This window comes from Chrysemys picta, chromosome 12 (assembly GCF_011386835.1).
Source record: "Chrysemys picta bellii isolate R12L10 chromosome 12, ASM1138683v2, whole genome shotgun sequence".
Classification (NCBI taxonomy): domain Eukaryota; kingdom Metazoa; phylum Chordata; order Testudines; family Emydidae; genus Chrysemys; species Chrysemys picta.
Window position 1 is genome coordinate 10810477 of NC_088802.1, and position 24170 is coordinate 10834646.

The 24170-nt window shown below is 49.2% G+C and overlaps 3 protein-coding genes and 1 long non-coding RNA gene across 5 annotated transcripts in view; 1 reads left to right on the plus strand and 3 right to left on the minus strand.

The window, feature by feature from the left end:
- The window catches only part of LOC101948742 (zinc finger protein RFP-like), a 1201957-nt gene that overhangs the window by 993287 nt on the left and 184500 nt on the right, over nt 1–24170 (minus strand). The gene's annotated exons all lie outside the window — the stretch shown is intronic.
- On the minus strand, nt 3180–13804 carry LOC135974945 (zinc finger protein 436-like). 2 transcript variants are annotated; one of them, XM_065564518.1, is made up of 5 exons: nt 13595–13804; nt 11359–11446; nt 10720–10846; nt 9275–9388; nt 3180–8964 (listed from the first exon to the last, which is right to left on the minus strand). In XM_065564518.1, the coding sequence occupies exons 2-5, from the start codon at nt 11413–11415 to the stop codon at nt 7358–7360; spliced, it is 1905 nt and encodes a 634-aa protein (XP_065420590.1). In that variant the 5' UTR covers nt 11416–11446; nt 13595–13804; the 3' UTR covers nt 3180–7357. The 2 variants fall into 2 exon arrangements, with proteins under 2 accessions (XP_065420590.1, XP_065420591.1); XM_065564519.1 differs by having other exon boundaries at nt 3180–8961; nt 13595–13801.
- Nucleotides 13982–19285, plus strand: LOC135974985 (uncharacterized). Its single transcript, XR_010592049.1, has 2 exons — nt 13982–14953; nt 15031–19285. It is a non-coding gene; the product is annotated as an uncharacterized LOC135974985 (long non-coding RNA).
- LOC122173389 (zinc finger protein 436-like) overlaps nt 18778–24170 on the minus strand; it is a 49813-nt gene continuing 44420 nt past the window's right edge. Inside the window, exon 6 of the transcript XR_010592024.1 lies at nt 18778–23462. The gene's annotated coding sequence lies outside the window, so the exon portion shown is untranslated. The remainder of the gene's footprint in view (nt 23463–24170) is intronic.

Below are 24170 nucleotides of genomic sequence, written 5' to 3' on the forward strand. Positions count from 1 at the left end.
CTAAATGCTGTAACTCGTCCTGACAACTATCCAATGCCACGCACAGATGAGCTATTGGAGAAATTGGGACATGCCCAATTCATCTCTACTTTAGACTTAACCAAGGGGTACTGGCAAGTACCACTAGATGAACCCGCTAAGGAAAGGTCAGCCTTCGTCACCCAGGCAGGGGTGTATGAATTCAATGTACTTCCTTTCGGGTTGCGAAATGCACCCGCCACCTTCCAAAGACTTGTAGATGGTCTCCTAGCGGGATTGGGAGAATCTGCAGTTGCCTACCTCGATGATGTGGCCATTTTTTCTGATTCATGGGCAGAGCACATGGAGCACCTGGAAAAAGTTTTCGAGCGCATCCAGCAGGCAGGACTAACTGTTAAGGCTAAAAAGTGTCAAATAGGCCAAAACAGAGTGACTTACCTGGGGCACCAGGTGGGTCAAGGAACTATAAATCCCCTACAGGCCAAAGTGGATGCCATCCAAAAGTGGCCGGTTCCAAAGTCTAAGAAACAGGTCCAATCCTTCTTAGGGTTGGCTGGATATTATAGGCGATTTGTACCCCACTACAGCCAAATCGCCGCCCCGCTGACAGACCTAACCAGAAAGAAACAGCCAAATGCAGTTCAGTGGACTGATAAGTGTCAAAAGGCCTTTAACCAGCTTAAGGCAACACTCATGTCTGACCCTGTGCTAAGGGCCCCAGACTTTGACAAACCGTTCCTAGTAACCACAGATGCGTCCGAGCGAGGCGTGGGATCAGTTTTAATGCAGGAAGGACCGGATCAAGAATTCCATCCTGTCGTGTTTCTCAGTAAGAAACTGTCTGAGAGGGAAAGCCATTGGTCAATCAGTGAAAAGGAATGCTACGCCATTGTGTACGCGCTGGAAAAGCTACGCCCATATGTTTGGGGACGGCGTTTCCAACTACAAACAGACCATGCTGCGCTACAGTGGCTTCATACCGCCAAGGGAAATAACAAAAAACTTCTTCGGTGGAGTTTAGCTCTCCAAGATTTTGATTTTGAAATACAACACATTTCGGGAGCTTCTAACAAAGTGGCTGATGCACTTTCCCGGGAAAGTTTCCCAGAGTTAACTAATTAACAATTGTTCTTGGAATGAAACATATTGTTAGTTTTTATATAATCAGTAGTATGTCTAAAGGTACATGTGTCTTATTAACTCTGTTTTCTCCTAGAACTCCAGGAAGAAATCACAGCCAGTGTGGAACCGAACATCCAACACTATCTGTGATTTGGGGGGCGTGTCATAACTATAAAGGGAAGGGTAATAGCTGTCCTGTGTACAGTACTATAAATCCCTCCTGGCCAGAGACTCCAAAATCCTTTTCCCTGTAAAGGGTTAAGAAGCTCAGGTACCTGGCTGGCATCTGACCTAAAGGACCAATAAGGGGACAAGATACTTTCAAATCTTGGGGGGGGAAGGCTTTTGTTTGTGTTCTTTGTTTTGGGACGGTGTTCGTTCTCGGGGACTGAGAGGGACCAGACATCAATCCAGGTTCTCCACATCTTTCTAAGCAAGTCTCTCCTATTTCAAACTTGTAAGTAAATAGCCAGGCAAGGCGTGTTAGTTTTCCTTTGTTTTCTCAACTTGTAAATGTACCTTTTACTAGAGTGTTTCTCTTTGTTTGCTGTACTTTGAACCTGAGACTAGAGGGGAGTCCTCTGAGCTCTTTAAGTTTGATTACCCTGTAAGGTTGATTTCCATACTGATTTTACAGAGATGATTTTTACCTTTTTCTTTAATTAAAAACCTTCTTTTTAAGAACCTGATTGATTTTTTCCTTGTTTTAGATCCAAAGGGGTTTTGGATCTTGATTCACCAGGAGTTGGTGGGAGGAAGGAGGGGAATGGTTAATTTCCCCTTGTTTTAAATCCAAGGGGTTGGATTTGTTTTCACCAGGGATTTGGTGAAGGTTTTTCAAGGTTTCCCAGGGAGGGAATCCATTGAAAATGGTGGCAGCCGAACCAGAGCTAAGCTGGTATTAAGCTTAGAAGTTTTTATGCAGGCCCCTACATTTGTACCCTAAAGTTCAAAGTGGGGATCTCAGTCCTGACAGGCCTTCTTTCTGGAGCACAACTAACCCAGGTACAGGCTGGAGTTGGTGAGTTACATATTATCTCCGCCCTTAGTTCTATGACCCAGAAGTTGCTGACAGAGATGGTATTGAATATCACTGAGGCTGGGAAGGCATTGCAGTGGGATCTAGCATGTTCAAAAATTCAGGATTTCTTGAATGACCAGCTAATGGCCATTCGGAATGATCTAGAGCATCAGGCTTGGCCCACTGCCCTTACAGACACATCAGGAGTACCATCTGATCTGTGGCCATGGAGACATACTTGGAGACTATCTGAATGGAGGTGCGGATGTTCTCAGTGCTCCTTCCAAGCATATGGACTGGTTGAGGGGGTGTGGGCTCCCACATACCGAATCCTGCCGGGTCCATGGGGAGGATGCATGTGGGATTGGGTAATTCACCGAGACATCTGTGTCACCCTACTTCTAATATCTGAGGGGACAGGAATCCCTTACCCAGCGAGGTCACTGTTGGGGATTCTGAAGGGGGCAGTCAGGGGGTGGAAAGTGGGAGGGGGCAGATAGGGGGCAGGGCCAGGCTGTTTGCAGAGACACAGCCTTCCCTACCTGGCCCTCCATACAATTTTATAATCCTCATGTCGCCCTTGGGCCAAAAATGTTGCTCACCCCTGGGCTAAGTCCTTTAAGTTACTTGCACCCCTGACCATTAGGAAGGAAACAGATGCGTGAGGGGAAGGCTGGCAGCAGAACCTCAAGTCTAACATGCCAGGGGGAGTTCAGGATTTAGCCAAAACCAAAGTCGGTGGAGTTGAGGATGTCGGCTGGTTCCTCTTCTCTGGTTTGCCCTCCTTCGTTTGCCTTTCAGGATCAGGATGATGAAGGCACAATGGTGCCAGGAGACAGCGGGTGTGAGACATTCCACAAGGTACAATCTGGACTGTTGAACTGCTTAATTCTCCATCCCTTACACCCCGGGAATGTGCATCTTGGACTGCTCGGTCTGTTCACGGTGATGGAAAAACTCAGTAATTAGTGGGTCACCCCCAAAAAGGGGCCGGATTAGGACACAGCCTTGTTCTCTCCAGTCAAATCCCCCAAACACTTCAATGAAAACACACAGGTCCAGACAAAACACTAAAACCAGTTTAGTAACTGGAGCAAGGGGGTTTTCAGGGATTACAAGGGAGAAAGATGTAAAAGGTCAGAACCGGTTAAAACTATAAAATTAAAACATGCATTTTAAATCCTAAATTTTACCAAACTAAGGAAAATGAGAAGCAAGCAGGTTTTCGCATCCCACCCGCTGTTGCAGGCAGTTCACAGTTCTTAAACCCAAGCTGGATTTCCTTCCAGCCTTGATCCACCCTCCCCAGTCCAAGATCCCTGTTCCCTTTCAAGCCATTTTGCTTCCTTCTGTAAAGATGGGAGAGGAGAGGTAAAAATGGAGGCAATTCTCCCTTGTGCTTTTATACCACTCTCCTCTTTGAGGTTCATCCCCCAGTCGGGGGGCAGGCGACAATCAGTCTGTGGCCTAAGTGAGCGTCCAGCCGTCCTTCCGGTGAATTGTAACTCTCCTGTTCCCAGCTCCACAGCTGGTGAATGGCCAGCTAAGCAATTACTGCCCACTTAGCACCTAGCTGGTGTGCAGGTGCCATTGTCTAGGAGGAGCTTGTCTGTGGGCGTTTTCCAGCTTTACAGCATGTAACAAACATACAGCAAACTCTCAGAGCTCCATGGACAGTGCTGATAGACACATTTTAATGGGACACTAATATTCAGCAGGTGATGACTTTTCCTATGATACCGCACAAGACATACTTTGGAGAAGATTTATCATTTTGTAAACGTGGTGCCCATAAGAGTGTAGACCAGTGGTTCTCAGATGTGTTTCATCACCGCCCGCCTTCTTTGTGTCTGTAGTCACTTATGCCCCCACCCTCAAAAGCACGTATATCACCATCGAGCTCTAAAGGCAGAGTAGTCGCTAGCAATGTGCACAGCTCTGAAGACCTCCAATAGCAGCACAGAAGTTAGGGTGGCCACCTGAAAAGTGATATTCATCAATATCGCTGTTCACAACACTTATCACCCCATTGCCACCCTTACTTCTGTGCTGCTGCTCCACCTGGGTTTGAGAGCCTGAGCATTTATCCCCGCATCCCAGCTAGGCCTGTTCCTTCTTCATGAGCCCCAGCCAACTGAGGCCGACAGCCAGTGCTCTTTAAAAAACAAACAAACAACCCACACTGTTCATGCCTCCCCTGACACATTCCTGTGCCTTCATTGGGAGGCTCTGCCCACACTTTGAGAATTGCTAGTGTAGAGAGTCACAGTGGGGATTGGTAGCCAAGATGGTAACATCTGCTCCTTTCCGTCTCCGGGTTCGCCAGAGAAAATGTCCGAGCAGGTGAGCGGAACATATCCGATTAACATTAACCTTGCAAAACACATTTTGGTGATTTCAGCTATAAATATTCCCTCCATCCTTCAGCCCCTATCCCCAGCGAATTCAATGAGACTGAGCTAGAATAGGGCAGGTGGCACTGGCGATGGTTATAATGGCTGAATTATTGATCCCTGCTTAAAGCAGGACCAATCCCCAACTAAATCATCCCAGAAAGGGAAATAATGTTTCCTCATATCCAACCTAAACTTTCCCCACTGCAACTGGAGACCATTGCTCCTTGTTCTGTCATCTGGTACCACTGAGAATAGTCTAGATCCATCCTCTTTGGAACCCCCTTTCCGGTAGTTGAAAGCAACTACCAAATCCCCCATCATTCTTCTCTTCTATAGACTAAAAAATCCCCGTTCTCTCAGCCTCTCCTCGTAAGTCATGTGCTCCAGCCCCCTAATCATTTTCGTTGCCCTCCGCTGGACTTCCAACTTTTCCACATCCTTCTTGTAGTGTGGGGACCAAAACTGGACACAATACTCCAGATGAGGCCTCACCAATGTTGAATAGAGGGCAACGATCACATCCCTCGATCTGCTGGCAATGCCCCTACTTTAACAGCCCAAAATGCCCTTAGCCTTCTTGGCAACAAGGGCAGACTGTTGATTTATATCCAGCTTCTCATCCACCATAAACCCGAGGTCCTCTTCTGCAGAAATGCTGCCTAGCCATTCGGTCCCTCGTCTGTAGCAATGAATGGGATTCTTTGATCCTAAGTGCAGGACTCTCCACTTGTCCTTGTTGAACCTCATCAGATTTATTTTGGCCTAATTCTCTAATTTGTCTACGTCCCTCTGTATCATATCCCTACCCTACAGCATATCTACCACTCCTCCCAGTTTAGTGTCATCTGCAAACTTTCTGAGGGTGCAGTCCACATCATCCTCCAGATCATTAATGAAGATACTGAACAAAACCGGCCCCAGGACCGACCACTGGGACACGCCACTTGATACCGGCTGCCAACTAGACATGGAGCCATTGATCAGTACCCATTGAACCCGACGATCTATCCAGCTTTCTATCCACTTTATGGTCCATTCATCCAGCCCATACTTCTTTAACTTGCTGGCAAGAATACTGTAGGAGATCATATCAAAAGCTTTGCTAAAATCAAGGAATAACACATCTACTGCTCTCCCCTCATCCACAGAACCAGTTATCTCAACATAGAAGGCAATTAGGTTACTGATTTGCCCTCTTCTTCCAAGTCTTTAAAAATACACATTTACATTTCAAACTCTAGCTTATCTAAGGCAGAAACACTGTTAAAATCTCTCTCTAAATGTTGACTCTGAGTCAATTACATACAAGTTACTTAACCCTTTCTTGCCATGTGTCACAGACGTTTAGATCCTGTGTGGATTCTTCCATGTTTAATGAGGCTAGACCTCTATATGAAACATTTCCAGCAGTCCAAGCACCTCTGGAGTCTCTCCTGTGTGGATTGACTGATGTTGAACAAGGTGTGACATCTGTATAAAACTTTTCCCACAGTCCAAGCACTTGTGGGCTCTCTCTCCCGTGTGGAGTGCCTGATGATAAAGAAGGTGTGACCTTCTTATGAAACTTTTCCCATAGTGTGGTCTCTCTCCTGTGTGTAATGCCTGATGGCGAACTAGCTGTGACATCTCTATGAAACTTTTCCCACAGTCCAAGCACTTGTGGGGTCTTTCTCCTGTGTGTAATGCCTGATGTTTAACAAGGTCTGACCTTGTATGAAACTTTTCCCATAGTCCAAGCACATGTGTGGTCTCTCTTCTGTGTGCAATGCCTGATGTTTAACAAGGTGTGAACGCTATATGAAACTTTTCCCAGAGCCCACAAGTGCTTGGACTGTTTCTCCTGTGTGTAATGCCTGATGTTTAACAAGCTGTGACCTTCTTATGAAACTTTTCACACAGTCGAAGCATTTGTGGGGTCTCTCTCCTGGGTGGATTGCCTGATGTTGAATAAGGTTTGACTTTCTTAAGAAACTTTTCCCACAGTCCAAGCACTTGTGGGGTCTCTCTCCTGTGTGGACTGCCTGATGACGAACTAGCTCTGAACTCTGTATGAAACTTTTCCCACAGTCCAAGCACCTGTGGGGCTCTCTACTGTGTGGATTGCCTGATGTTTACGAAGGTTTGACCTTTCTGTGAAACTTTTCCCACAGTCCAAGCACTTGTGAGGTTTCTCTCCTGTGTGGATTGTCTGATGTTGAACAAGTTTTGACTTTCTTCTGAAGCTTTTCCCACACTCCAAGCACTTGTGGGGTCTCTCTCCTGTGTGGATTGCCTGATGTTTAACAAGGTCGGATCTTTGTATGAAACTTTTCCCACAGTCTAAGCAGTTGTGAGGCCTCTCTCCTGTGTGGATTGCCTGATGTGTAACAAGGTGTGACCGCTGTATGAAACTTTTCCCACAGTACAAGCACTTGTGGGGTCTCTCTCCTGTGTGTAATGCCTGATGATAAAAAAGGTGTGACCTTCTTATGAAACTTCTCCCACAGTTCAAGCACTTGTGGGGTCTCTCTCCTGTGTGGATAGCCCGATGTTTAATAAGGTATGACCTTTTCATGAAACTTTTCCCACAGTCCAAGCACTTGTGGGGTTTCTCTCCTGTGTGGATTGACTGATGTTGAACAAGGTTTGACTTTCTTATAAAACTTTTTCCACAGTCCAAGCACTTGTGGGGTCTCTCTCCTGTGTGGATTGCCTGGTGTTTAACAAGGTGTGACCTTCTTTTGAAACTTTTCCCACAGTCCAAGCACTTGTGGGGTTTCTCTCCTGTGTGGATTGACTGATGTTGAACAAGGTGTGACCTTCTTATGAAACTTTTTCCACAGTTCAAGCACTTGTGAGGTCATTCTCCTGTGTGTAAAGCCTGATGTTTAACAAGTTCTGTCCTTTCTATAAAACTTTTCCCACAGTCCAAGCACTTGTGGGGTCTCTCTCCTGTGTGGACTGCCTGATGTTTAACAAGGTGTGACCTTCTTTTGAAACTTTTCCCACAGTCCAAGCACTTGTGGGGTCTCTCTCCTGTGTGAATTGCCTGATGACGAACTAGGTGTGACCTTCTTTTGAAACTTTTCCCACAGTCCAAGCACTTGTGGAGTCTCTCTCCTGTGTGGATTGCCTGATGACGAACTAGGTGTGACCTTCTTTTGAAACTTTTCCCACAGTCCAAGCACTTGTGGAGTCTCTCTCCTCTGTGGATTGCCTGATGACGAACTAGGTGTGAACTCTGTATGAAAAGTTTCCCACAGTCCAAGCACTTGTGGGGTCTCTCTCCTGTGTGGATTGCCTGATGTTTAACAAGCTCTGACCTCTCTATGAAACTTTTCCCACAGTCTAAGCACCTGTGGGGTCTCGCTCCTGTGTGTAATGCCTGATGTTTAACAAGGTCTGACCTTTTCATGAAACTTTTCCCACAGTCCAAGCACTTGTGAGGTCTCTCTCCTGTGTGGATTGCCTGATGTTGAACAAGGTTTGACTTTCTTATGAAACTTTTCCCACAGTTCAAGCACTTGTAGGGTCTTTCTCCTGTGTGGATTGCCTGATGTTTAACAAGGTTTGACTTTCTTATGAAACTTTTCCCACAGTCCAAGCACTTGTGGGGTCTTTCTCCTGTGTGGATTGCCTGATGATGAACAAGGTCTGACCTTTGTATGAAACTTTTCCCACAGTCCAAGCACTTATGGGGTCTCGCTCCTGTGTGTAATGCCTGATGTTTAACAAGGTGTGACATTCTTATGAAACTTTTCCCACAGTCCAAGCACTTGTGGCATCTTTCTCCTGTGTGGATTGCCTGATGACGAACTAGGTTTGACTTCTGTATGAAACTTTTCCCACAGTCTAAGCACTTGTGGGGTCTCTCTCCTCTGTGGATTGCCTGATGTTTAACAAGGTTTGACTTTCTTATGAATCTTTTCCCACAGTCCAAGCACTTATGGGGTCTCTCCCTTGTGTGGCTTAACTGATGTCTAATTATATGTGTCTTCGAAATGAAACATTTCCCCCACTGGAGGGATTGAGCGGGTTTCTCTTCAGTGTGGCTGCTCCCATAGTTATTAAGATCTGAGAGCTTATTAAAACTTTCCCCATCGTCCAAGCATTGAGGGGGTTTCCCTCCAGTATAGATTGTCTGATGTGTCACAAGCTGTGATCTCACAATGAATTCTTTCGCAAACTGAGGGTAGTGCCCGGGTGTCTCTTCCTTGGGATTTGTCTGCTGCGCTCTGGGATCCTTGCCTCCTCCCCCAGCGTTAATAGATTCATCCACTCTCTTCCCTGCGTGGTTTTCCAGAAGCCTCTCTGACCTGTGCCAGTTACCCCAGCCTTCTTCCTGCTCCAAGCACTGGGAAAAATTCCCTTCAGCTCTTCCCACAAAGGTCCCCTGCAGTTCCACTTCCCCGGGAACTTCCTCATGATGATTCCCCTGCTGATTCTCACTCTCTCGCTCAGCACCTACTGGGAGAGACACAATCCAGACAGGAGTCATTGTGCTGGGGAGAAAGAGGAAGAGCACCAAGGGGAAACCCAACACAAAGAGTGAGTAATTGCACTCTGCCACCACATCCCACTCAAACACTCACAGGGAAGGAAAGCTGGGAAGCAAACTCCTGCAGCTAAGAGGCTGGATAGAATGGCATGAGCTATATCTGATGACTGCAGCCCTGTCCTGGCTGAGATGAGGAAGAACTGAGGGCGCTTACTCACACCATATTTTGGGATTCTCAACTTCTTTCATTCCCTAGATTGTTTCTGTGTCAGTCCTCACCTGTATGGGTGCATCTCGGAAGCCTTCTTTCTTTGCAGGCCTGGAGATCGGGCACCCACGGCTCTTCCCCTCGTTCCAGCCGGGAGATGAGCTCAGGTTTGGGAATTGGAAATCCTGTGCAGAGGGTGAAATCAGACAAGATCACGGTGCATGGAGCATTGGTGGAGTATTTGTCAGAAAGAACATTCCGTGAGTGCAACCTGTCCCTGTGCTCTGCTGGAGGAGCGGTTAATCCAAGAGGATGGGGAAATGGTCAGTGAGCCCCCTTGTGCAGAGGGAGTTGTCTGGGGAGGTGAATTGAATTATTACTACACTCTCACTAGGCGTCCCCAGGATTGTGCACTCTGGGGGCCTTGCTGACTCTCACACAGCTCTGCACTTAAACCCCTGCTTCTTTCTAAACCTGCAGAGCCCAGAGCACTCCCCATGGCTGGAGCTATTCCCAAGGAGGGAGGTGAACAGGGTTTGTGTGTGAAGCCGAGAAACAACACAGTCAGGACAATGCTGGATTTATGCCCCTTTGAAAGCTGGAGGGGTGGGGATGGTTTAGCTTGTCCATTGGATTTTGACACCAATGTCCCACTGGAGAGGGCACAGAGATGCAAGTCTCTCTCATACGGCAGCTGTGCATTATGGAACCACTCGCCTCTGATCTAACTGACCAAGGAAGAACCTGACCAGATTCAGACACTCAGACCCCACGGCTTCTAGTTAGGGTGACCAGACGACCCGATATTATCAGCACAGTCCCGATTTTAGGGTATTTGTCCCATGTCCCGACCTTACATCGGCTGGGACGCACTATGTCCTGATATCAGGGGACTGTCTGGTGGAGGACGAAAGCCGTCGCCACTCACATCTTCTTCCTGGGCATGGGGAAGCACAAATGAACTCCTGGCTCTTCCCCGCCGGCCGGCATGAGCCTGCAGAGTGCTGTAGCCCCACTCCCCAGGCACGCACAGAGGCAGTGAGGAGGTCTATGCTGAGTGCTGGGGTGTGGGGTTGTAGGCGCCGGCAGCAAGCCCACCCACCCCCTTCGACCCTTCCTGACCCGAGCGACCTTAGGAGCCAGAGGGACGGGACCTGCCTGCTGGATGCTTCCTGGGAGCCACTCCAGGTAAGGCTAGCACTGCTGGGACTCAACTGGCCCCCTGGGGGGTCCCTCTGGCTGGGGGAGGGGCTCTGCGTGCTGCCCACCTCCCTCCCCGAGGTGGGAGGTGGATACGGAACGGAGGCAATCTGGTGCGGGCGGGACGGGGCGTGGAGGCGCCGGTGGGTTCTCAGCCCCCACCAATTTTTCCTGTGCTCCGGCGTTTTTTTTTTGTTTTCCTTCACCGCCGGCTTGTTTTTTGTTTTTTGTTTGGCTCCCCCCCCGTGCCCTGATATTTCACCTCTCTCATCCAGTCACCCTACTTCTAGTATCTGAAGGAACGGGAATCCCTTACCCAGCGAGGTCACTGTATCGTAGTTCTCCTGCATGACGTCCCTGTAGAGGGTTCTCTGAGCGGGGTCCAGCAGAGCCCCCTGCCCCTCGGTGAAATACACAGCCACCTCCTCGAACGTCACTGGTAACTGAAACAACAGAAGTCCCCCACTCAGTACTTGCTGCCCCAGCAACAATCCCACTAGTAACGTGGGAGGAAGGATAAAGAAATGGAAGCTCTGGGAGGGCCAGAGTAGCAGAATCCCACCCCCACCCTGCTGAGAGCAGCCAGGAGGCTTCAGGGGCTGGGGAGAAGGTCAGAGCTCCTTGTCCACCCCAGCACACAGAGCAGGGCAGGGTCGTTTCATTTCCCACACACGTGGCAGCCACAGGCTAATATGGGAAGCAGAGCCCTAAGCCAGGGACAGGGACAGGAAACCCGACAACTTTCCTTCATAATTCACAGCAGCCTCAGGCTAGTGGGGTCTCACTCCAGCACTGGGAGCCTTGAAAATGTTCCCAGCCCTGTGCAAGGGGGTTGTATCCTGTTTGAGAAATGGGGGAATGTCCCGTCTCCCCTCCCCCATCACCAATGGGCCCACTCAGAAAAACAGCAGGTTTATCACACCCTGTCTCCTCCCTGCCCCTGATAATCCCCTACCTGAGCTGGCTCCATCACAGACATTTCCCTTCCCTCTTTCCTGGAAGACGGGCCCATCTGGAGCAAAACGTGGACGTGATTCCTCAGCCTGTTGGGGTGAGAGTGGTGATGGGGGAGGTTACAGAAGGGGCTTCAGTCCATGTCACACCCCGATTACCCCCAGACTCTTCAGACCCTCCCAGTAACAGTATCTCTGAGCCAAATGCTAGGAAAAAAAGCAGAACTAAAGGGGCCACTTTGGGAGATTTCCCCACAGTGCCGTGTAAACTCCTCTCCCTTAGGAGCAGCAGGAGCCCTGTGATGGCATCACCTAAAGAATGAGCTGCCCTGGACTCCCTCAGCAGCCCCCATGGACAGGCAGGCAGAGGCTGATCCCATTGGCCCATCCACACTCCCTGCCTGCCCAAAGCAGTAGTGACTCCGGTGTGGCTGAGATGTGAATCCTGCCCAGAAATCAGACCAGGTCCCTGGGCGACCCCAAAACTCATGAGACACAGACCCAGGGGAGGTTCTAGGCACCAGCAAAGCAAGCACCTTCTTGGGGCAGCCCATTTGCAAGGACACCAGCGGGCAGGGATCCAGCCTGGGAGCTGAGAGCCAACAGGGGCCCTGGGAGCTGTAGTTCCTTGGTTAGTTCCCTGCCTATAGAGCCAGCCCTGGAGCAGGGAAAGAACTACATTTCCCAGCATTCCCTTGGCCTCTATTAACAGGAAAGGGAGGGGGAGGGAGTATGGTAGCTGAAACCTCATCCTGCAGCTTGTTGTGAAGGGAGAGCTCATTGCTAGAGCGGGGTGGAACTGTGAATGGGCAACAAGTATGCCCAAGGAGTAGAAGGCTTTGGCCCAGATATTCCCTTCAGAAGACTTCCCCAGACTGGATTAGGGATACTGGTGTGACCTCACCTTGCAGACCCCAAAGAAGGAATTGGGTGGACTAAATGGACAGTGCCCCTTTCTATCTGAAACCTAGCAAGGGAGGTATGTGGATCCCACTAGAATTTAAAATGAAAAGTAAGGGAGGGGAGGCTCTGCTAGAGGGCAGCTTTAGATACAGTATCAGGCACGTAGGAGGATTTCCACTTCTGAGCCATGGAAGCAGAAATTGACTTTTCCTTTCCAGATTTAGCTAATATTCAGAAAGGGAATCCAGCACCTGCCTTCCAGATCTGAACACCTCAAAATCCAGGAGTGCTCAAACTCAATTTGGGCAGCTGTTACTTCAATTCTCCCAAATCAAATATACTGATCCACTCTAATTTGCTGTAGAAAAAGTAGGATAAAATTGAGCAAGAAATGCTTCCCAGTGGATTTTAGGACTGGAATTGCTATTTTCAACAGCCACTGCCTTTTTTTTTTAGTTTAATTTGTTTGAAAGGAAGACAGTGACATCGCATTGGCAAATTCCGCATAGAAACAAAGAGTGGAACAAAAGAATAATAAAGACACTTCAACTTTTCCTCATTGATGGGGAACAGGCTTATAATATGCATCCAGATATCCTCCAATCACACAAGGTGAAAATGGTTCCACTTTACTGCAGTTCTGTAACCATATGGGAACCAATCCTGTCTGTGTTCTGTGCACATCCAAAATTGCTGAATGACCCACCCTGGGAGCAAGTTACCAGTGATCCAGGGCTGGGGCAGAAGGAGGGTGCAGGTGGATTGAGGGGAGAACCCAGGGCTGGGGCAGCAAGGGGTGTGTGGGTGGGCGGGCACTGGTGGGGGGGAAAAGGGGAGCCCTGAGCTCGGGCGGCACGTGGTGGGGGGGAGAGCCCAGGTCTGGGGTGGCAGGGGGTGTGGATGGGGGGGGAGACCCCAGGGCTGGGGCAGCAGAAGGGTGCAGGGGGGGAGCCCAGGGCTCTGGGGTGGGGGCAGCCACATTTTTTTTCCTTGGGGCGGCAAAAAATCTAGAGCCGGCCCTGCACTGACCACACGAGCACGGGTGCGTCTGACAATAACACACTGGGAGCAGGGTGTGGGTGTGGGGGGCTGGGTTTTTACCTCTGTCCACTGCCAGTCTCCCCACACACACCCTTCCCTCGCAGTGCCCCCGACTCACATCTTTCCCCATACCAGCCACGCTCCTCTCCACCCCACAATCCCCTCGATCCACCCATCTTCCCTTCAGTGCACCCCAGCCCCCATCACAGCCTGCCCCCCGCATCGCCAGCAACCGCCTCCTGCTCCCTCCTCCCCCTGCAGCCCGGGTGTGCTGGGGGGGCGGGTTTCTCTCACCTTCCCTCCGAGCGGGGCCCCTTGGGGCAGGGGCCGGGCCGGGAATGGCCCTGGCCGGGCTGGGGGCTCTGCCCTGGGAGAGGCTCCTGGGGAGCAGCGGGAAGGGCCCTGCTGGAGATTCCCCTCTCCCGGCTGCAGCCAGGGCTCCGGGCTCCCAGCACCAGCCGCCGGGGCTCGGGGATCTCGCCTGGAGCCAGAGTCCCGGCAGCGGCTGCGAGTCACTTCCTGCTGCCGGGCCTGAGCCCAGCGTTCGCTCCCCCCAGAGCCGCCTCCCAGCTGCTCCTGGGTCCTAGCGATAAACCCATCGCGCTGCAGCATCTCTGTGTCCGGCTCCTGTTCCACTCACAGGCTCTAAGGTCAGAAGGGCCCATCATGAGCATCTAGCCCAGGGATTCTCACGACCAAATTTGGTGGCCTCAGAGTGTGGCCAGCAACTCTTACTAGTGGCCGCTGAGACAGTTTCCCCTATAATTCTAACTAACTTTACGAGAAACCAATAAATATGCAGCGAGGTAAGTGGGGGGAACAGTCTTACTATTGTGAAAGTTACTAGTGACCCCCCCCTTAACAGAGCAGCCTTTATGTCAACCAGGGCCATTAGGGGGAAGCAGACACTTCAAGTACACAGTAGCCTGAACTTTTCAACTGTCTTCCCTTCAAGGCCTTACGGTAGTTGGAGCTGGTCCCAAGCCGGTTTTCACTGACCAGATAGCAAAAGCACGGGTCTGACAACCACCAATCAAGTGTTAACACTGCAAGGACCTTTGTCTGAATGTGTATAAAGGATCTGTAAAATGTGTGTAAGACAGAGTTTTTGTACTAAGGTGCAAAGCTCTCCTTTCTTCTGCAGAATAAAGCAACTCTTCCTTATCCCTGTCTGGCTGTTATTGGCTCTCAGCTAGGTGGACCCGATATTTCGGTAACAGTTACTGGCGACCCAGATGGGACTATCCTAGCTCGGACATTGGACTCCGGACGGCTGCGGCGAATTGGGAACAGCGCCAACGGGGTGTTTCGCCCCTTTTCTCTGCTTCACCGCAGCCCCTGGGGTTCGTGCTCCGATAAGGTGAGTCCTAATAGGATAAGGAGACACTATCTGGTTCTGGTCTGGCTAACCGGTTAATGAATTTCTGTCTTATACATTTGGGCGTTAGGTGTGTGGACGGAACTGAGCCTCTCATTCGTAATTCCTCAGAGTGGAAGCCATTGCGTGCGATGAAGCTCTGAGGTCGAATTGGGATCCTTCTGTCCCGTCCCCTGTAGCGGTCAGTATTAGTAGAAATTCCTGTAATAGGATCCTATTAGGCCATAATTCCCTCTGTTCTCTGTGTAATTCTCTGTTAGAGTGTCAGCAGGCAGGTGGGTGGGTCTCTGGTAATTAGGCCATAATTCCCTCTGTTCTCTGTGTAATTCTCTGTTAGAGTGTCAGCAGGCAGATGGGTGGGTCTCTGGTAAAACCCTCTGAGGATAGCCCTTCAGATTATATGTTAAGTAAATGGTCTTTACCCGGTGTTTAAAAGAAATAGTTACAACTTGTGTAGAAATTGATGTGGCTAGTGTTGTGGAAATTGAATTGTGGAGAGGATGTGCATTTTCCCCAGAACATGTGCAGTGTATATTGTAGCAGAGGTAAAAGAAATGCAAACCTACCAATATAGGTTGTGTTGTCTCTTTCAGATCACTGGGTGTTTGAAAGCAGGAGTTAGAAGTAAAAGGCAATCAAAAGTCTGGGAAAGTGAATTGTGTCCTTTTTTTTTTTTTAAGTAAGAATCTTTAAGCTGTGGATAGCTTTGGATCTGGAAGCAAGCCAGAAAGCATCTGTATTAATGCAATTTTCTAACTAATAAGGTAGAAGCCACTGAAACCTGGGCTGCCTATGAAACAAATAAAGGAAATATGGGGTAATTCCTCTGTTTTGCCTAAAATCAACAAGAGTACGTGTATATAAAGGAAATATTTTAAGCAATGACTGACTGCCCAGAAGGGGCAGACCTCTGTTCTTATGTCTTTCAGATCATCAGAGAAAACGGATGCCAGCTGAATAGCATTCAACGTACCATGCATTTACTGGCACAATAGGAATTATTTTTATGTTCTATGGCCAAAATTGTTGTTAAAATTTGCATACCAACAGTCTTTGGAAGCAAGGACATGGAAGATTAACCCATTCCCCATATTGCCCATGGGATCCTTCTGGCTACCTCAGATTTCTAGCCAGAGGGCTGGGGAGGGAGGAAAGCAATTGGACACCAGAGGTTGTACCGAGTGGACTCCTCAAAGGTGGGTGTGCTTGTCCTGGTTTGTTGCTCCAAAGCTCTGTAATAAAGTTATTTTACTGGAAGGGTGTACATGGCATACATTGAGTAATAAGACTAATGTACTGTATAATGGCAATTGTGTATGTGTTCATTTTTGGGAGAAGGTGTATGAGTGAAGAGTGGAAGTTTCCTTTGTAGGTTAAAAGAACCCAAGAAGGGAAGCAGGAAAAAGAACAGAACGAGTTAACTGGAAAAAAAATAGCCAGCAAGCTCGGTCCAAAGATAAGATGCTGGCCCATCCAAGGACACTGCCCACAGCTAAGACTTGGCTGATAGCCAAGAAAAGGGGGGGCTGAATGTGCCCAAGCAACTATGAGATCTGCAAAACACTGCCAGGCATTAATGAAATGTGTTAGGTTTATTTTCTCACAGATAAAAGTGCTACCCAAAGACCCTAGCAGCCCTGCCATTGATTGAAACAAGGAGACTGAGTCTATGTAAAGTTCATCAACAAAAGACTGCTTTGGCTCCACACTGGAAAGGCCCTTTCCAAGTGCTGTTAACCACCAACACTGCTGTGAAGTGCCAAGGACTACCTGCCTGGACCCATGCTTCTCACTGTAAAAAGACCCCTCCACCTCGGGAGGACTCTCCGACTGATAAGCCTATTTCTCCTTCTAGCTCTGCTGTGCCTTCTGGACAGCAGGAAAAAGGAAAAAAGACAAGGTGAAGTGCTAGTAACCTCTCCCTTGTCCACTGACAGACCTACTGTGCCTCTGGATTTTTCTAGAAGAAGCAAAACCATTACAGGGTGATGTGCTAGTAACCTCTCCCCTGTATGATGCTAAACCACACTGTTTCAGGAAAAGAGAAGAAGGAACACTTGCTTCATTGGAACCACCAAAGTCCAGGGATTCCTGACTACAAGAGACATTAAGAACTGACCCTGGTGAAGAAACAAAGAATTATACACTGGCAGGAAGAAACTTGTGGGACCCATGCTTGGGAATGTGGTATAGTACTACACCAAAAAGAAATGTATTAGGATATCAATGAACTGTGATTAACACTACACTAGGGACTGTTAAATTTTCATTACCCTTATTCAGTTTCCAGATCACCTCTACATACCCAAATTGCTCACAGGGGGCTGCCATTAGATTAGCACAACAGAGGGCTTGGGTTATTTCCTCTAGAAAGAAAAGTGACTTGACCGGATCCCTGTGGGATGGGGCCAATAGTGCAGCAGCAGTGTGGAATATTTTTAAGAACCAAGAACATGATGAGAAATTGGGGCAACTAGAGAAGGCCATTGGCCTTGTTTCTGGAGCACAGCTAACCCAGGTACAGGCTGGAATTGGTGAGTTACATGTTATCTCCGCCCTTAGTTCTATGACCCAGAAGTTACTGACAGAGATGGTATTGAATATCACTGAGGCTGGGAAGGCATTGCAGTGGGATCTAGCATGTTCAGAAATTCAGGATTTCCTGAATGACCAGCTAATGGCCATTCGGAATGATCTAGAGCATCAGGCTTGGCCCACTGCCCTTACAGACACATCAGGAGTACCATCTGATCTGTGGCCATGGAGACATACTTGGAGACTTTCTGGGTGGAAGTGCAGACATTCTCAGTGCTCCTTCCAAGCATATGGACCGGTTGGGGGGGGTGTGGGCTCCCACATACCGAATCCTGCCGGGTCCATGGGGAGGATGCATGTGGGATTGGGTAATTCACCGAGACATCTGGGAAATTAGACCTCCTGGTATGCCCAATCGATTTTTAGTCAGTGCTCCTGGGATTACATCTGACATTTGGATGGGGTTAGGGAGTCAATGGACATTTTGGTCATTAGAATCCCCACAGCTTCAGTGTATCCGTAAACTGAAGCCAGGAGAAGTTGTTACTCTTCATGACTACGTTTGCTGGGAGGGTAGGGGACAAGGAACTACCCTGACAGGACACTTATTTTTTCAAGCTAATGATAGCTGTGTGTATGTTAATGACACCATATCGCAAGACATACATTTTAATCTCACTACCACTGCAGGCAACCATATCATTTACTGGCCTGCAGATAGAGTTTTTCAAGTAGCCCTTAAGTTCCAGATACCCTTTAATTGGACTAGTTTAGTATCTGATAGATTTCAGAATTTGTTTTCACTGTTACCAGAGATTCAGAAAATCTCTGAAGTACAAGGGCAAATTCACATGCTTCAAAATATATATCAAGTTGAAAAGTATGCCTTTCATACTGTTTATAGAGTATCTATTTTATGTACTAAGTATGATGTATTGTGCTTTATGACTAAGATTGTACAACAACCCCATTATAGTATTGCTATGGGAATGTTATTGCTTGTATTGTTATTAGTTAGCTTAGGATTATGTTATTGTTGTAAAAGACGTAATAATAGTAATACCTTTCATGTCCATGCTCATCATACATTGTCATTACATCCAATCAAAACCCTTTAGGTTGAAGCATCTGAAGTAAAATCTGAATTCCAAGACTTAATGCAAATAGAGATTTGAAAATGTTTGTTGTACTAGTATACAAAAGGGGGGGTTGTGGAAGCAGAGAAAGAACTGACAGGAAGGGGATGCAATGCATGACAGTTCGTTAGCAAGAGTTAGGCTAACTGTAACCCTAATAATGCGAGATTTGTAGAATCGAGGAATGTGTGAGGCGAGCGGGAAAGAACTGTGTGAGAAGTTGTTGCGACCTTGTGTAGATAATATGGAATGTAGACTAAGAGTCTACCTTAGTGAGCAAAACAAGATATCAGAATGACCTATGTATAAACAGAATGCTGCTGTTGTTTTCCATGCTGTATCTCTTGATCACACCTTTAGTTTTGAGGACCTCCTTCCAGACCCTGGGTCATGGTTTACGGGGCTCTTTCAAACAATTGTTAAATGGATTCTTTTCTTTCTATGTGTTATTTGGACAATGATACAATGTGCCAAATGCCTGTGTAATGCTATGATCGAAAGCTCTGCTGTCCATAAGAAAACCCAGTATCTGTCCCTCCAGCTTGATCGCAAATTGCGTAACGGGCCTGACAATTTTGGGGTTTGTCAGGCCCGAAGGGGGGACTGTGAAAGTTACTAGTCACCCCCCCTTAACAGAGCAGCCTTTATGTCAACCAGTGGCCATTAGGGGGAAGCAGACACTTCAAGTACACAGTAGCCTGAACTTTTCAACTGTTTTCCCTTCAAGGCCTTAAGGTAGTTGGAGCTGGTCCCAAGCCCGTTTTCACTGACCAGATAGCAAAAGCACGGGTCTGACAACCACCAATCAAGTGTTAACACTGCAAGGACCTTGGTCTGAATGTGTATAAAGGATCTGTAAAATGTGTGTAAGACAGAGTTTTTGTACTAAGGTGCAAAGCTCTCCTTTCTTCTGCAGAATAAAGCAACTCTTCCTTATCCCTGTCTGGCTGTTATTGGCTCTCAGCTAGGTGGACCCGATATTTCGGTAACACTATTGTGGGGAACTTTTCTGGCTTATATACCACCCTGATTGTATGGAATAGCAAAAGGAGCTGAGTCCTCGCTCCCTTTACCTGGAGACCTGACTGACCTCCAGGACTCCCCTCCCACTCCGGTGTCTGAAACCCCGACAAGGCTGGCCCCAAGATTCCTGCAGGGTCTTCATCCCCAATTTTGTTGTGATCACTCAGGACAGAGGCTAGGGAGTTGTATCCCCACTCTGGGGTCCTCTCTTCACTCCGGACCCATCCCTGATGTCGCTATTCAGCATTGCCTAGAGTTCAGAACAAATACGATTTATTAAACAGCAAGTAATTTAAAAAATTAAGGAAAAATGGGAAAGAGGAATAGAAAACATGATGTCATCCCACGCTGCCCAGGGTTCCCCCTCGCTCTCCCCAGCTGCTCACCACACCCAGCACCAGACTGCTCCAGACCCAGCTTCCCTCTGCATCAGTGCTTCTACTCCTCTGCCTCCAACCCAGCTCTGGCTGCTCCTCTCCCCTTAGCTCTGCCCTTCTCTGGCAGGCAGCTCCAGCTCACACAGAGAATTGGCACCTGACTCCTTCATTGGCCTGCCTGCCCTGTCAACGAGGTTGACCTAGTGCCTTGGCCTCTCTCCATTCGCCCTGGGGACTAGTCTCAGGGTTTTCATTTCTCATTGGCCCTTCCTGTCTTTTGGTACTGGGAGAAACCAACCAAAACCCCCCCACTAAGTTTCAGTAAGGGGCCAACAGTCATGGGGTCAGGCAACTTCATGGTGTGTGTGAGCTCCAAAGCATCCTTCAGGTGAATTATAAATTTCTTTCTTTACCCCTTTCTTCCTGTTGGTGATGGACGGCCAGATAAGGGTTTTCTAACACCCACAGTCGGTCCTTTGTCATCTCTGAGGAGTTTGAGTGGGACAATCCCCAGAACTATGACATATTTCTGTAACAAAAACTTTGACATATGTCTGGGTCTTTATGGACAGATCTCCGTCTTTGAGCCTGCTGAGTGGGTTTTGCCATAACAGCAAATGTCCGGGGGTGTTTGCAGAGCACAAGGGCTGAAGCTCAGAAACATCCCTGATTAGTCACCTTCCCAACTATCCAATTGCCCTGCATCCATAGCTGATTGATTTCTGCCAGGTCCCGCCCACCCAGGCCCAGACTCCCAGCCCTGAGGGGAGGCGGCGCATCCCGCATGTCGACGCTGACTGACAGCTGCTGCCAGCGCCCTGCCACTGTGACAGCGGCCAACACTGCCCTCACCTCATGAGTACCCCCACAGCACCCCCTCCAGCACTCCTAACTCTACACACTCTATCAGCTGCCACCCCCCATTAGTGTCCTCTTTTGGGGCACCTGGCATATGGTCAGGCTAGTAACAAACATACATTGAAATCTCACCATTCTATATGAAATGGTGTCACATGCATTTCAACGGCACAATATTCAGCAGATCATGAGTTTACCAATGATCCCTCACCAGGCACACTATGCACACAAAATATCATAACCCTACACAAGTGGTGAACATGGGGTGCAGAGGGTATCACAAGAGGGATCCGTGTGGGGTGAGTGGGGCAAAGAAACTCTCTGTCATCCCAACGCAGGACACGGTGCGACATGGGGAGGGCGGGACCTGTTGGCTATCGAGGGCCGTGAAGGCAGGCAGGGAGAGGAGCCCCTCTGCAGGCTTGGCCCTGGTCCACTGGAGTTCCTGGGGAGAGGAACCCCTCCCTCACCAGGATTTCAACGATTTCCACCACACCATTGACCTCAGCCTGGACCAGTCCACACAAGAGATCCTGGACACCACAGCAAATAAGTGCTGGTCACATAAACACCACCCTATACCGGAAACCTACTGACCGCTATACTTACCTACCTGCCTCCAGCTTCCATCCAGACCTTGGGAGGCAAGCTAGTCCTTGCTTACAGACAGCCCCCAATCTGAAGCAAATACTCACCAGCAACTACACACCACAGAAACACTAACCCAGGAACCAATCCCTGCAACAAACCCCGTTGCCAACTCTGTCCCCATATCTACTCTAGCGACACCATCATAGGACCCAACCATATCAACCACACTATCAAGGGCACATTCAGTTGCACAACTACTAAAGTAATATATGCCATCATGTGCCAGCAATGCGCCTCTGCTATGTACATTGGCCAATCCGGACAGTGTCTATGTAAAAGAATAAGTGGACACAAATCAGGAATGGTAACATACAAAAGCCAGTAGGAGAACACTTCAATCTCCCTGGACATTCAACAACAGATTTAAAAGTAGCCATCCTTCAACCAAAAAACTTCTGTATGTAACTTTTCCCACAGTCCAAGCACTTGTGGGGTCTCTCTCCTGTGTGGATTGCCTGATGACAAACAAGGCTGACCGTGTGGGCAGTGCTCTGGGGGTGGGGCTGTGCGCTTCCACGGAGCAGTGTGTCTAGATCCTTGCGGAGCCAGACACGCTGCTCTGAGTAGCATGATAGGGGAGACAGGGATGTGGGGTTGGATAAGTGGCAGCAGCTCCCGGGGGGCAATCAGGGAACAGGGAGCAGGGTGGGTTGAATAGCGGTTGGGGTTCCGGGGTGGTGGTTGGGTGGGTCTCTGGAGGGGGCAGTCAGGGAGCAGGGGGGGTTGGATGGGGCGTGGGAGTCCCGGGCGTCTGTCAGGGGGCAGGGGGTGGATAGGGGATGGGGCTGTAATTGGAAAGGGAGCAAGGGGGGTTGGGCAGGAGGGTTCTGGGTGGGGCAGTTAGGGTGGGGAGTCTCCGGAGGGGGTGGTCAGGAGACAAGGAGTGGGGGTGGGTTGGATGGGGTTGGGGATTCTGAGGGGGGACAGTCAGGGGCTTGGAAGTGGGAGGGGATGGATAGGGGGCAGGGCCAAGCTGTTTGTGGAGGCACAGTTTTCCCTACCTCGCCCTCCATACAATTTTACAACCCTCATGTGGCCCTCGAGCCCAAAAGTTTGCTCACCCCTGGGCTAAGTCCTTTAAGTTACTTTCACCCCTGACCATTGGGAAGGAAACAGATGCATGAGGGGAAGGCTGGCAGCAGAACCTCAAGTCTCCCATGCCAGGGGGAGTTCAGGATTTAGCCAAAACCAACGTCGGTGGAGTTGAGGATGTCGGCTGGTTCCTCTTCTCTGATTTGCCCTGCGTAACTTCCCTTTCAGGATCAGGATGATGAAGGCACAATGGTGCCAGGAGACAGCGAGTGTGAGACATTCCCCAGGGTACCATCTGGACTGCTGAACTGCTTAATTCTCCATCCCAGGGCATGTTTTACACTGCTTCCCAGAGTGAATAAAAATCAATGATTTAAAAAAAAAATCAAGAAAATCAGATTTTTGTTATTTAATTCGGATTTTTTTGATAATTTTTTTCCTCAAAAACCATTTTATCTAAAGATAGTTTTAATTAAGATACATTATAGCTCAAAGATCTCTCATCATGGAATAGGGATTATACATTCTAATTCTATAGTATGAGACAATATAGACATGTCATGTTTAAGAAAACTTTTGTAAATGAGTTCCTGTAGTTCATGCATTAAGGACCCAGTCTTATGGGGTCCACAGGCTTCTGTATAGATTACTTAGGTAAATCTCTCTATTTACCCAATGGGACTCAGTGCTCAGTCTAGAAGATACCATCAGAGATGCTTAGTTTGCCAGTTCTCAAACTTTGTCTTTGTGTCTCCAAAGGTAACATACTTGTTAACAGTAAAAATGTTTTAAAATAAATTAATATATAGAGGTGAGAAATAACAGACCTCACCTCTATTGTCCCTCTCCAAATTTGTGTACAAAGAGTTAATCCCTTACCGCTCTCCAAAATTGCAGTTTCAAAAAGTTCAATGAATACAAGACTGTTGGAGGCAGAATAGATCTGGAGAAGGAAGAGTCTGGAGACAAATGTGAGAAGAGAGGAAAATATGCTTTTCTGTTAAAATATTATGTTTGCTGTTGAAGAAACAAATCCAGAATACTGAACGTTGTTGTTTTAGTTAAAGAAAACAATTTAAATGTCAGTCTGGTGATGTTCTCCTCCTAATACAGCATGGCAAGAAAATCCTGCAACTATTAATGATTAACCTCTTGAATTGGAGATAGTTCACCTCCTAATGACTTCATAAATTAGGGTTACCATATTTCGAGCCTCCAAAAGGAGGACACTCCACCGGCCCCCGGCCCCACCCCCAGCCCCGCCCACGCCCCAACTCCACCCCTTCCCCAAAGTCCCCGCCCCAACTCCGCCCCCTCCCCTGCTTCCCGCGAACATTTGATTTGCGGGAAGCCTGAAGCAGGTAAGGGAGGGTGTGGGGGGAGGAGGAGCGGCCCAGGCTGTCCCCCCCCGGCGTTTCCAGCCTGGGCCGGCCCCCGGCCGAGCACCCCCTGGCCCCGCCGGCCCCCGGCCCCCCGCCCGAGCATCCCCCCAGCCCCGCCGGCCCCCCGACCCGCTCAGCACCCCCTGACCCCGCCGGCCCCCGGCCCCCCAGCCGAGCATCCCCCCAGCCCCGCCGGTCCCCGGCAGCGCCGGCCGGTGCTCGGCCCCGCCGGCCCCCCAGCAGCGCCGGCGCTTGGTGCCCCCGGCTCCCCGGCAGCACCGGCACTCTGCCCCGGCGGCCCCCGGTCCCCCGGCAGCGCCGGCCGGCGCTCTGCCAAGCCGGCCCCCGGCAGCGGCGGCGCTCGGTGCCCCAGGCTCCCCGGCAGCGCCGGCGCTCTGCCCCGCCGGCGCTGGGCGCCCCCGGCCCCCGACCGCCGCCCGCATGTCCTGATCTTCCCGGACATGTCCGGCTTTTGGGGATTTCCCCCCGGACGGGGGT

Bases quoted from the DNA above. Each gene is read 5' to 3' on its own strand.
- LOC135974945 (XM_065564518.1), bottom strand. From the start codon at position 11,415: ATGGGCCCGTCTTCCAGGAAAGAGGGAAGGGAAATGTCTGTGATGGAG. The intron at 9,389-10,719 runs GTAAGGGATTCC...CCCTCTGCACAG, and splicing joins CGATACAGTGACCTCGCTGG to GATTTCCAATTCCCAAACCT. The intron at 8,965-9,274 runs GTGAGGACTGAC...TGTCTCTCCCAG, and splicing joins TCCGAGATGCACCCATACAG to TAGGTGCTGAGCGAGAGAGT.